We start from the raw sequence: 14,166 nt of genomic DNA, 5'->3' as shown, positions 1-14,166 counted from the left end.
CTGTGGGGGAAACCGGAGCACCCGGAGGAAACCCACGCGGACACGGGGAGAACATGCAAACTCCGCACAGAAAGGCCCTCGCCGGCCACAGGGCTCGAACCCAGAACCTTCTTGCTGTGAGGCGACAGCGCTAACCACTACACCACCGTGCCGCCGCAGGAAAAAATAGTGGAGAATTTAGGGTCATGTGGCCTTAAATTCATTAATTGTTCTATTTTAAAAAAAACTAATAAAATTGGAAGTCTGTGATTTGAATTCAGTAGCTTTCGGTCCACTAAACAAAAATAATTGGGTGTCGGGGAAAATTCTTTTTATGACCTAAACTTGAAAAATCTAAAAGGTGGTCTACCTTTAAAAGGTGTGCCTCGTCAAAAGTTAATTAGTGCAATTTCTCACCTTCTTAATGCATTTAAGATCAAACAGTAGATAGTAAATAAATAGTCCTATTCCACAACTGTAGTAATCCATATTATGTCAAGAACCGCTCAACTAAGTAAAGAAAAACGACATCCATCACTACTTTAAGACATGAAGGGACTTAATTAAAAATAAAGAAAAAACATTCAGTTAGAAGGTGTGTCTAAACTTTTGATGCCAATAGTATGCAAAGCGGCATCAAGGTAAATGGTGTCTCCTTTGAAGAATCTAAAATATGAAATATATTTTGGTTTTTAACACTGTTTTTTTTCATACATAATTCCATACATGTTCTGTGTGTTATTTCATAGTTTTGACATCATCAGTATTGTCCTGTGAATGAATAGGGGTGTACACACCTTTGGCTACTTTTTGATTTTACTGAGTGTCAGAATTATCAGAGAGAGTGTTATAGTTCCAAGGTTTGGGCATGGTTCTCTTGCATGGGGTTCTAATGACTTGATCTGATCTTTTAATGCTTCAGTGAATGAGAGAACATTAGGTAAGAACTGACCAAGTGCTGCACTTAAATTCTTTTCTCTGCCTTTGTGATATTAATGACTTGCCAACATTTCAGGATGCGATACACTGTTATGCTGTATTTCATAATGCAAACAGTGTTTTAATAGTTTTGTATGTACTCCTCAGTCCCCAACAAATGAAAACACTGCTGCCGATCCATTCACTTCACCCGCCCAGTCAGAGTCTCCATCTCCTCCTCAACCGGACTGTACCCCTGTGAGCTCTGTTGATTTTTTCAGCAAGAGCACCACCAGCACCTCAGACACCCTCACGGGCCTTGGTAAAATCCTCAAAACTTTGACCTTTATATGACACATTTGAAGGGGCGGCAAGGTGGTGTAGTGGTTAGCACTGTTGCCTCACAGCAAGAAGGTCCTGGGTTTGAGCCCAGCGGCCGGCGAGGGCCTTTCTGTGCGGAGTTTGCATGTTCTCCCCATGTCTGTGTGGGTTTCCTCCAGGTGCTCTGGTTTCCCCCACAGTCCAAAGACATGCAGGTTAGGCTAATTGGTGGCTCTAAATTGACCGTAGGTGTGAATGTGAGTGTGAATGGTTGTCTGTGTCTATGTGTCAGCCCTGTGATGACCTGGCGACTTGTCCAGGGTGTACCCCGCCTTTCACCCGTAGTCAGCTGGGATAGGCTCCAGCTTGCCTGCGACCCTGTAGGACAGGATAAGCGGCTAGAGATAATGGATGGATGACACATTTGACCTTTCTAATGGTTTATCAGAAATGCCATTAAAATGTCACAATCTGGCATTTCAGATGCAATGGAGAATTTATATCTAGCGCCATCTTCTGTTTTGATAGAATGTGGCATGTCAGCTTAATAATACTGTGTCTCTTTTGAAGGAGGGCTGTCTCTTGGACACTCATCTTCCTCTTCTAATCCTGGTACAGCCACATGGAATGAGTCCCTCTCTTCCGTTTTCCCCATAACTACCAATGTCGCCAATTCTTTCACACCATCTTCAGCCTATTCCACGACTCCAGTACAAACTTGGGGAGCCAGCCATGGAGCTTTTGGGACTCCATCTACCCAACAGCTTCCTTCCTGGGGACAGAACAACACTCCTGTGTCTAATGGATCCTGGACTCAGCATTCAACTTTAGGTAACCCCTTTCAGCCCAGCATCTTTCCTCCAACTTCAAGCCTAATATCAGGGGGACAGAAGAGCTCCAGCCCCCCTCCACAGATCCCACCACGGGCAGGACCCGTCAAAGAACCCCCTAAGGTGGACACTGATGCCTTTGTGGACTTGGATCCTTTGGGGGAAAAAGAGAAGAGGGACATCAAGGAAATGTTTAAGGATTTCCAAATGGCTAAGCCGCCTAATGCCCTGGCTAAGAATGGTGAGAAGGCAGATTTAGCTGTTTTTCCGTCTTCAGTTTGCCTTGAATCGCAGTGTGAATAGACTTCAGTGTGGGTAAGTTGTTTTAATAGATGTCTTCTTTTTACAGAACCACTAAAAGTTGGTGGCCAAAACTTGTTTGATAGTCCTCTTGGATTAGGTGTTTTTGGAGCTCCAGCAACGACTCCAGTAAGTGTTTTATTTTCCTCCTATAGTGTTACACTTTTAAGGGGTGGCATGTTAGCACTCTGGGTTCGAGCCCAGCGGCCAACGGGGGCCTTTCTGTGTGGAGTTTGCGTCTGTGTGGGTTTCTTCTGAGTGCTCCAGTTTCCCCCACAGTCCAAAGACATGCAGTTAGGTTAACTGGCAACTCTAAATTGTCCATAGGTGTGGCAGCAGGGGTGTCCAGCATAAAACTATGCTCCAGTTAATATGAAACATGGATCAATAAGGTCTACATGGCAACAGTGCTGGAGATGATGAGTGTTCCAATGTTGTTTTATTATGATAGAATGATTCTTGCAAGGTTTTTGCTTCATTTCTATTGAATTTTTCATGTTGCATGCACACTTCAGACTCGACACAAGACCTGTTTTCCTTTCAGCTTTACCAGCCTTTTGCAGTGTCTTGTTAAGTGAATATAATCCTAGCTAGTTAAAAATAGAATACCTGCTTATGTGTGTATGAGTACGTATTTATTTATTATCAAGTGTATGCAATGTAATACATTCACTCATTAGATTTACAGTTAAATTATCCTATTTCCCATTGAATGAGCTGCATTTTAGAGAAACATCCTTCCATCCATTATCCGTAACTGCTTATGCTGCGCAGGGTCGTGAGCAAGCTGGAGCCTATCCCAGCCGACTATGGGCGAGAGGCGGGGTACACCCTGGACAAGTCGCCAGATCATCACAGGGCTGCACATAGAGACAAACCACCATTCACACTCACGGTCAATTTAGAGCCACCAATTAGCCTAACCTGCATGTCTTTGGGGGAAACCAGAGCACCCGGAGGAAACCCACGCAGACATGGGGAGAACATGCAAACTCCACACAGAAAGGCCCTCATCAGCCACTGGGCTCGAAGCCAGAACCTTCTTGCTGTGAGGCGACAATGCTAACCACTATGCCACCCCAGAGACACATTCATAGTGGAATTTTCATAATCAAGAGTTTATTTATTGATATTTCTGTTATTTTTAAGACCACTCAATAATTACAGTAAAATATTTAACAGTAATTCCCTGAAATTGAGTCGTATATGAGCTGATAGCCAACAAAGCGTTTAGCGCAGAGAAGGCTATAAGCCATGAATGACGATGTTGAGTGAAATAACTGTTTTCTTCTATCCACATTCACTGGATTTTGAGAAACAAAGCATTTTTATTTTTATCTTTTGCAAATTTGATAAAGAAAAACTTTATACAAAACGTCTGACAAAATCATTTCCGCTTAGAATGTAAACAAACCAGCGAAATGACAGGAGCAATTTGTGAAAAATGCTATAGTAATAATTCTTGAAAAAGATATGTTCTTACCATCAAATAATTTAGTTAGGTGTGTGTGTGTGCATGCATATATATATATATATATATATATATATATATATATATATATATATATGCATATGTGATGAGTCATGGAATCCACAGACACGTCAGCCGAAACGGATCCGAAAAAATCGCAAAAGAAGCATTAATTAATTAATTAATTGATTGATTGATTGATTGATTGATTGATTGATTAATGCTTTTTTTGTGATTTTCTCGGATTCGTTTCAGCCGACATGCGTCCGTGGATTCCATGACTCGTCACACATATATATACAGTGGCATGCAAAAGTTTGGGCACCCTTACTGAAAATGTCTGTTACTGTGAATAGTTAAGTGAGCAGAAGATGAACTGATCACCAAAAGGCATAAAGGTAAAGACGACACATTTCTTTTCAGTGTTTTCTGCAAGATTTGTGTCTTATTTTTGTTTTGTACAATTGGAGAGTGAAAAAAGAAAAGGAACACCATGCAAAAGTTTGGGCACCCCAATACATTTGAGTCCTCAGGTAACTTTTATCAAGCTTCCAGACCTTAATTAGCTTATTGAGCTATGGCTTGTTCAAATTCTTCATTAGGAAAGGTCAGATGATGCAGATTTCAAAGCTGTATAAATTCTCTGACTCCTCAAACTTGTCCCTAAAATCAACAGCCATGGGCTCCTCTAAGCAACTCCCTCGCATTCTGAATAATAAAATAAGTGATGCTCACAAAGCAGGAGAAGGCTACAAGAACGTAGCAAAGTGTTTTCAGGTAGCTGTTTCCTCAGATTATGATGTTATTAAGAAATGGCAGTTAACAGAAACAGTGGAGTTCAAGGTGAGGTCTGGAAGATGAAGAAAACTTTCTGAAAGAACTGCTTGTTGGATTGCTAGAAAGGCAAATAAAAAAACGCTGTTTGATTGCAAAAGACCTTCAGAAAGATTTAGCAGACCCTGGAGTGGTGGTGCACTGTTCTACTATGCAGTGACACCTGAACAAATATGACCTTCATGGAAGAGTCATCAGAAGAAAACTTTTCCTGCATCCTAGCCACAAAATTCAACATCTGAAGTTTGCAAATGAACATCTAAATAAGTCTGATGCATTTTGGAAACAAGTCCTGTGGACTGATGAAATCAAAATAGAACTTTTTGGCCACAAGGTGCAAAGGTATGTTTGGAAAAAAAAGGGTGCCAAATTCCAGGAAAAGAACACCTCTCCAACTCTGAAGCATGGGTGTGGCTTGATCATGCTTTGGGGTTGTGTTGCAGCCAGTGGCACAGGGCACATTTCATTGGTTGAGGGAAGCATGGAGTCGAATAAATACCAGCAAATTCTGGAAGCAAACATCACACCATCTGTAAAAAAGTTGAAGTTAAAAAGAGGATGGGTCCTACAATAAGACGATGATCCAAAACACACCTCAAAATCTACAATGGAATACCTCAAGAGGCACAAGCTGAAGGTTTTGCCCTGGCCCTCACAGTCCCCTGACCTAAACATCATTGAAAATCTGTGGATAGATCTCAAAAGAGCAGTGCATGCAAGACAGCCCAAGAAACCTGTAGAACTGGAAGCCTTTTGCAAGGACGAATGTGTGAAAATCCCCCAGGTAAGAACTGAAAGATTATTAGCTGGCTACAAAAAGTGTTTACAAGCTGTGATACTTGCCAAAGGGGGTGTTACTAGGTACTAACCATGTAGGGTGCCCAAACTTTTGCTTCAGGCCCTTTTCCTTTTTTGTCATTTTGAAAATGTAAAGGATGAAAATAAAAAATTGTTTTTGCTTAAAATATAAAGGGAATGAGTCATCTTTAACTTTATGCCTTTTGGAGATCATTTCATCTTCAATTTGCTTAACTGTTCACAGTAACAGAAATTTTGACCAGGGGTGCACAAACTTTTGCATACCACTGGATAGATAGATAGATAGATAGATAGATAGATAGATAGATAGATAGATAGATAGATAGATAGGGCAAACCAACTTAAAGATGCATCACTGGGCTGGAGTGTAGAACAGGAGATATTGGGTGAAAAAACATTTGCTATTTCTGTTTCTTTTAAATACTTGATAACAATTTTTGGGGTTTGGTTTTCGAGTAGAGTTTTTATTTCATCCTCGGTTGGTTCAGCAACATGCTCCGCCATTTTGTTTTTCTCTACTCACGATTTATGAGCTGATAGCCTCATCGTAGAGTAGGCAATCAGAGCACGCAATTGCTCATATCCAACGAATGTGGATAGAATAAAATACTTTGTTCTACATGGCAAGCTGCTATAGTATAAGTGTGAGCAGGAATTATTTTGTTTCATGAATGTTCCACAGCATTAAATTGTACTTCAAATGGATAAAAAATATGTCATTCTTTCATGAACAAAAATTGTAATCGTTGGTGAGCTGCTGTGGTGTAATAGGAATAAAACACACATCACGCCACCTTGTTGCTGAGTATTTTTCTATCAAAGTTTTATTTTAAAATGTTTAATTCCTTACATAACGAAGTCATTTTAGAAAATACACATTGCCATCACTGGCCTTTCTGTTTCTTTGATGCACGCTGGTTAAATGAATTGTACAGTGGCTGACACATGTTAAAAATTTTTATAGAGTGCTCCTGCCATCAAGGCTGTGGGATCAGATCCTTTTGGAGCCCCATTTGGAAACCCCTTCGCATGATGACCCTTCATGTTCATGGATCCACGAAGTAAGTCAAGTAAAATGTAACCTCAAATGTATACTTACCTGCGTCATCACTGAATATGGCTTGTACAGTAGGGTGGTCCCAAAATTTTTTTTTTAGGATTTTGTTACGACCACCTTACCTTTTTTTTACATTGCCTAAAAGAAGTTATTGCGCGAAATTTGGTTAAGATTGAACAATATTTAGAGGTGCCACAAAGCCATTAAAGTTTTCACTCAAGACACAATATAAAATAATGTGGCTTATTAACTGTTTCAGGGCGGCACGGTGGTGTAGTGGTTAGCGCTGTCACCTCACAGCAAGAAGGTCTGGGTTCGATCCCCGTGGCCGGCGAGGGCCTTTCTGTGCGGAGTTTGCATGTTCTCCCCGTGTCCGCGTGGGTTTCCTCCGGGTGCTCCGGTTTCCCCCACAGTCCAAAGACATGCAGGTTAGGTTAACTGGTGACTCTAAATTGACTGTAGGTGTGAATGTGAGTGTGAATGGTCGTCTGTGTCTATGTGTCAGCCCTGTGATGACCTGGCGACTTGTCCAGGGTGTACCCCGCCTTTCGCCCGTAGTCAGCTGGGATAGGCTCCAGCTTGCCTGCGACCCTGTAGAACACGATAAAGTGGCTAGAGATAATGAGATGAGATGAGATTAACTGTTTCATATTAATACAAACAATACAGTAATATAACTTCCTGTGTTCAAAGTAACATTAGCTATTACTTGTCTGTGATTTTCTAAACCCTTCGGTATGATGGTATCTTGTGGAGATAAAAGAACACACGAAGGACTTCCCTAGCAGAAGGAAGCTTTCTCCCAGACAGTTCCTTGGAAGTGGGACCAGTTAACCAAACATAATTGTCCTTTCTGGTTTTGTGCTTTGCACCACCGGTACTACTTGTATTACTGTTGCTAGCCATCTGAAAAACATAGAAAGAAAAACATTCACAACTTCATTAGCATATTACGATCAATGCTCATTGTTTAAGAACCCCTTAGTGCATGAAAGTTAACCTTCTATCAGTCTATAAACTCTTCCTGCCTCTTCTTTTTCATAGAAGTGGCATATTCCCTCTAGAACCGTGACTTTTTGGGGGTTTGAGATCTTCTCTGCAACAGTCTAAGCACCAACTAATGTTAATGGCTTAACCCGATTTGCAACCTCATGTGGCACCTCTAAATATTAACCAATTTTTCTGAAATTTTGCTTGTTGCCTTCTTTTAGCCTATGTAAAAAAATGGTAGGGTGGTCGGAATGTTTTGGTAAAAAAAAAAATTTTCCATACATTTTGGGACCAGGGCGGCACGGTGGTGTAGTGGTTAGCGCTGTCGTCTCACAGCAAGAAGGTCCTGGGTTCGAGCCAAGGGCCTTTCTGTGTGGAGTTTGCATGTTCTCCCCGTGTCCGCGTGGGTTTCCTCCGGGTGCTCCGGTTTCCCCCACAGTCCAAAGACATGCAGGTTAGGTTAACTGGTGACTCTAAATTGACCGTAGGTGTGAATGTGAGTGTGAATGGTTGTCTGTGTCTATGTGTCAGCCCTGTGATGACCTGGCGACTTGTCCAGGGTGTACCCCGCCTTTCGCCCGTAGTCAGCTGGGATAGGCTCCAGCTTGCCTGCGACCCTGTAGAAGGATAAAGCAGCTAGAGATAATGAGATGAGATGAGATGAGATGAGATGAGATGAGATGAGATGAGATGAGATTTTGGGACCACCCTATTGTACAGTTCTACTCTACCCATGTTATTAGTTTCACTGCTAATCTTATGGTCGTGTTCTTCACAGCTCCAATTAAGGCACAAGGTTTTCCTGTGAAGTGCTGCCTTTTCCAATGTCTACGGTTAAACCAAGATGCCACCCAAAAGCTCCATGAAATCCTCATACTTCAGAAACACAATATGAGACGACTTTTCATGCAGTACTCAAGGCCAAGACGGCATAGTGCAAATGTACACTGATGTTGCTTCATATTATATGGCACTATACTAGTGGTTAATGCAGCCACTGGCAAGAAAGCACAAACTGAACCAGAGGAGAATGCTGAGTGTTCATTGCGCAGGTAGAAGTAATGGAAGAAGAACAGTAACATGGCGTAGGTCAGGTTTGTGTTGTTCATTGCAGTATTATTGCTTATCTCTTTATTTCATTTACTTGCCAGATGCTTGTTAATTTGCAGATGATTTATCAGACATTCTGCCAGACTATTTAGTGATATAGGGGTGCTATTTTCTTAAGCTTTTTCCTTTTCATTAATCCAGACTGAAGTTTATGGTCAAACGGACATATATATCTCTGTAGACCAGCTGGATGTCATTTATTACTTTTAATGATGGACAGAGTACAGTCACTCCTATGGAGATGTTAGAAAATTTGGCAGGCTATAGCTGGCAATCTGGTTCACGTTGCTCTATTACTGATCTGATGTCTTGGGCTGAGAATTCCACCACACTTGGTATTGTACTATTGAAATATTATCAAGCTTAAAGTTCAATTTTTAATAACGCGTTCAATTGTCATACAGTATATGGACACCGATCATCCCAAATCATTCATGTACTTGACATAAGAACGTCTATGACTTATATGTATGTATGTATGTATTTTAAAGATGATGGTCAAACACTCACTTTTCTCACCGTGTTACGCTGAGTGACATATCAAAGAAAACAAGTAAGCAAGGACCATGCTGTGCCATGCGAGATGTAAGGTCTGAGACTTTATCAGCGTGCCTTCACCTCAGTGACTTTAAGGCTCAGAAAGAAGACTGAAAGACGATCTGTCTGTACTGTACTTGGAAGTCTTGTTATAATGACTTATGAGTTATGTGTGTATGGGACTGTGTGTGTTGTGTAATGTGTGTGTGTCTGTATAAATATATAAATAAATATATATATATATACATACATATATATATATATATATATATATATATATATATATATATATATATATATATATATATATTACCTCTTGTGCACTATGGCATTTATCCTGTACCTGTAGTTGTTGCAATAAACTGGAATTACAGTTAATAGAATGGGATAAAAAAAAAAGTCTCCTATTTATCTGTAACAATTTGTATTTCATCTTTTATTGGAGTATGTGTTAAAATAAAACAATTTCTGGCTCTTTGATAACGTTCTGAGTGTCAGGTATGTGTGCTTTATTATATAGACACAAGTGTTTTACTGGGAAATGTGCCACTTGTATTTTTCATACAAACAACATCTGGGACATTGAGTAGCATATTTAAATATATTGGCTGGCTTTGAATGGTATCCATCCATCCATCCATTATCTGTAGCCGCTTATCCTGTTCTACAGGGTCGCGGGCAAGCTGGAGTCTATCCCAGCTGACTATGGGAGACAGGCGGGGTACACCCTGGACAAGTTGCCAGGTCATCGCAGGGCTGACACATAGAGACAAACAACCATTCACACTCACATTCACATCTACGGTCAATTTAGAGCCACCAGTTAACCTAACCTGCATGTCTTTGGACTGTGGGGGAAACCGGAGCACCCGGAGGAAACCCACGTGGACACGGGGAGAACATGCAAACTCCACACAGAAAGGCCCTCACCGGCCACGGGGCTCAAACCCAGAACCTTCTTGCTGTTAGGAGACAGTGCTAACCACTACACCACTGCGCCGCCCACTTTGAGTGGTATATCAGATATACTCCATTCAGCTAGCATGATATTGAATGAGTCAAAGACGAGTTGAATATCATGCTAGCTGAATGGAATATCTGATATACCACTCAAAGCCAGCCAATATTATCCCCGCCCAAACGAAGTTTGGCAGTGGCTATAGAAATGGGGTCCATCCATCCATCCATCCATCCATCCATCCATCCATCCATCCATGTTTTCGTTTCTGGACCATATCTTTAAAACTACTGAAGATATATTCATGAATCTTTGTATAAATATCAAGCAACATGTGAACTGGTGCCTTTTGCTATTTTGGAGTTTTGAAAAAAATATATTTTTCAAATTTTTACATAGAAAATAGATTTTGACTTAGTTTCTAAGAGCAATGTTCGTTTCTGGAGCATATATTCAAAACTATTCATGATACGGATTTGAAACTTGGCATACATGTTAACAAGGTGATGTAGATGTGCCTTTTAGAAGCAGGTTCCATCCGTCTGTCTGTCTGTCTGTCCGGTCATGGCAAGCCTGCGGAGGCAGTTTGATGCTCTGAGCCATGTTCTGCTGGGAATCATTGGGTCCTGGCATTCATGTGGATGTTATTTAGACACCTACCTAAACATTGTTGCAGAGCAAGTACACACCTTTATGACAATGGTATTCCATAATGACAGTGGCCTCTTTCATCAGGATAATGTGTCCTGACACACTGCAGAAATCATTCAGGAGTGGTTTGAGGAGCATGGCAAAGAGTTCAAGGTATTGAATTGGCCTCCAAAGCAAGCTATTGGCTAAGCTAAAAATAAATAAATAAACCAATGAAAAATTTTCAGAAATTTGCGATATTAATGGAAGAAATGAAATCAAAAGTTATCATAATGAGTTTCTATAATAAATAATTTACAGTATTTGGAACTAAAGGAGTATGTAACTAATATTATTGAATAGGTGAGAGCTTTGTTAATTTACTTGACAAAAATAGCACATCATGTCTTCATCATCATCACCTTTATCCTGTGACCTATTTGTGCACATTCTGGGACATCCTGTACAGCTTGGGCTTCAAAACAACCCAAGCACACACTCCTTAAATATGTCTCCATCCATTATCTGTAACCGTTTATCCTGTGCAGGGTCACAAGCAAGCTGGAGCCTATCCCAGCTGACTATGGGCGAGAGGCAGGATACACCCTGGACAAGTCGCCAGATCATTGCAGGGCTGACACACACAGACAAACAACCATTCACACTCACGGTCAATTTAGAGTCACCAGTTAACCTAACCTGCATGTCTTTGGACTGTGGGGGAAACCGGAGCACCCGGAGGAAACCCACGCGGACAACATGCAAACTCCACACAGAAAGGCCCTCACCGGCCACAGGGCTCAAACCTGGACCTTCTTGCTGTGAGGCGACCGTGCTAACCACTACACCACCGTGCCACCATTTTTCCTTTTCATATTTTCTCATCTCATCATCTCTAGCTGCTTTATCCTGTTCTTCAGGGTTGCAGGCAAGCTGGAGCCTATCCCAGCTGACTACGGGCGAGAGGCGGGGTACACCCTGGACAAGTCGCCAGGTCATCACAGGGCTGACACATAGACACAGACAACCATTCACACCTACAGTCAATTTAGAGTCACCAGTTAACCTAACCTGCATGTCTTTGGACTGTGGGAGAAACCGGAGCACCCGGAGGAAACCCACGTGGACACGGGGAGAACATGCAAACTCTGCACAGAAAGGCCTTCGCTGGCCACGGGGCTCGAACCCGGAACTTCTTGCTGTGAGGCAACAGCGCTAACCACTACACCACCGTGCCGCCCCTTTTCATCTCATCTCATCTCATTATCTCTAGCCGCTTTATCCTTCTACAGGGTCGCAGGCAAGCTGGAGCCTATCCCAGCTGACTACGGGCGAAAGGCAGGGTACACCCTGGACAAGTCGCCAAGTCATCACAGGGCTGACACATAGACACAGACAACCATTCACACTCACATTCACACCTACGGTCAATTTAGAGTCACCAGTTAACCTAACCTGCATGTCTTTGGACTGTGGGGGAAACCGGAGCACCCGGAGGAAACCCACGTGGACACGGGGAGAACATGCAAACTCTGCACAGAAAGGCCTTCGCTGGCCACGGGGCTCGAACCCGGAACTTCTTGCTGTGAGGCAACAGCGCTAACCACTACACCACCGTGCCGCCCCTTTTCATATTTTATTTTTTTTATATATCTGTATATGTTAAAACTTAATTTATCTAGAAGTTTTCTCTATTTCTATTCTCTGTTTATTCTCTAATTATGCTGCTGGAATTTTAATTTCCCTGAGGGAACCCTCCCAAAGGGATTAATAAAGTTTTATCTATCTGGTTCCAATAAGTAAGTTGGATCTACATGAGGCACATCTTCTATAATTCTAGATTAAGTCCTATCATTGATCATAAACACATCACGCTCAACACAAGCATGAAGAAATAGTCAGATCATACAGTACAGAGCTCAGGTTTGTAGCACGTGCGCGCAATCAATTACCGCTATGACTTATGGGAAATGTAGTCTTTTAGCCGACTACAGCACGCAAATGGACAGAAACGAAACTACATTTCCCAGAATCCCCTGAAACAGAGTTCCTCAGCTGAGTGCAGCAGTGTGAAGGCTGTGAGCCGGCTAGTGTGGTGCTGAGAGAGAAAAAAGCCGGCTGAAATTGAGCTGTTTTTATAAAACTTCAGCGTTTGGTTTCATATTTCAGCGTTTTAATAGCGGTTTGGTGTTAAAGTGAGTCATAATGTCGTCTGGTTGTCAATTATTTTAAACATTTCGTGTGTTTGTGGTCAGGTTTGGAGTCTCTTTCTGTCTCAGTGTGCTGTCTCAGCAGACCAGCCCAGTTTACCACAGCCCGGATAAATTAGTGCTAAAGTAGCAAATAACAGATGCTGTTAACTTTAAAGAGTGTCTTAAAGCTCCCTCTCCCTTTAGCAGTTCTCTGTTCAGTCTACTTTTATATAAATCTTCACATTAAACACTTATCTAGTAGATATGACAGTGCACCACACTGAGTGACGTCACTGGGATTAGTCACGTGCTCCTTTATGTCTTATTTGTGTTTTGTTTTGTCTCATATATTGGTGTGGTGTTTGTGCTGGGACTTTTATTTCACTTTATTTATTTAAAAAAAAAAATCCCATCTCAAATCATCTCTCTCTCTCCTCTCTTTTTAGAAAGCTCTTCTGTTATTTCAGGATGATGCGAAGATCAAGAATCAGCGTTAAACCGAACTTCAGGCCTGGAAATCGAACTGGTACAGAGGGTCAACAGGTCTCCCAGGGGGTGAGGGAAGCAGGTGGCACCTTACCAGCAGTTGAAGCTGAAGAAGTAGTAGTGGGAAGACCAGGACCATCTCACCAGGAAAATGTTGCACTTATAGAGCGTTCTGAGGATGTGGGTATGAAAGATGCCCCTGAAATACCTTCAACGATGAACCAGTAAGTATTTCCTGCCTGGTAAGGACTATTATGAGAAAATATGAGCATGCATGCTGACTCACTGATTATATGATGGTACACGGAAAGTTTTCTTTGCTCACTCTTTTTAAAGTGCATATTCTGGATTTTGTTTTTCCATTTTGTTTTTGGCGGCACGGTGGTGTAGTGGTTAGCGCTGTCGCCTCACAGCAAGAAGGTCCGGGTTCGAGCCCCGTGGCCGGCGAGGGCCTTTCTGTGTGGAGTTTGCATGTTCTCCCCGTGTCCGCGTGGGTTTCCTCCGGGTGCTCCGGTTTCCCCCACAGTCCAAAGACATGCAGGTTAGGTTAACTGGTGACTCTAAATTGACCGTAGGTGTGAATGTGAGTGTGAATGGTTGTCTGTGTCTATGTGTCAGCCCTGTGATGACCTGGCGACTTGTCCAGGGTGTACCCCGCCTTTCGCCCGTAGTCAGCTGGGATAGGCTCCAGCTTGCCTGCGACCCTGTAGAAGGATAAAGCGGCTAGAGATAAT

General features: G+C 42.1%; 2 protein-coding genes across 4 annotated transcripts in view; both read left to right on the top strand.

Moving 5' to 3' along the window:
- Positions 1-9,570, top strand: part of si:ch211-204c21.1 (disabled homolog 2) — a 70,906-nt gene extending 61,336 nt beyond the window's left edge. For 2 of the 3 annotated variants that reach the window (XM_060907197.1, XM_060907196.1), the window contains exons 11-15: positions 1,066-1,219; positions 1,789-2,289; positions 2,398-2,477; positions 4,075-4,217; positions 6,437-6,519. In XM_060907197.1, the coding sequence (XP_060763180.1) occupies positions 1,066-1,219; positions 1,789-2,289; positions 2,398-2,477; positions 4,075-4,179 (840 nt within the window). In that variant the 3' untranslated portion in view covers positions 4,180-4,217; positions 6,437-6,519. Of the gene's footprint in view, positions 1-1,065; positions 1,220-1,788; positions 2,290-2,397; positions 2,478-4,074; positions 4,218-6,436; positions 6,534-8,297 lie in introns of those variants that run through there. The other variant, XM_060907198.1, reaches the window with a different exon arrangement.
- Positions 9,571-13,414: 3,844 nt separating this feature from the next.
- LOC132872403 (transcription factor TFIIIB component B'' homolog) overlaps positions 13,415-14,166 on the top strand; it is a 39,124-nt gene continuing 38,372 nt past the window's right edge. The window contains 1 exon segment of the mRNA XM_060907194.1: positions 13,415-13,656. Coding sequence (XP_060763177.1) covers positions 13,415-13,656 — 242 coding nt within the window.

The sequence above is a fragment of the Neoarius graeffei genome, chromosome 24 (assembly GCF_027579695.1).
Source record: "Neoarius graeffei isolate fNeoGra1 chromosome 24, fNeoGra1.pri, whole genome shotgun sequence".
NCBI lineage: Eukaryota > Metazoa > Chordata > Actinopteri > Siluriformes > Ariidae > Neoarius > Neoarius graeffei.
The sequence above is the reverse complement of the archived record's forward strand: the minus strand, read 5'-3'. Positions and strand labels throughout refer to the sequence as shown.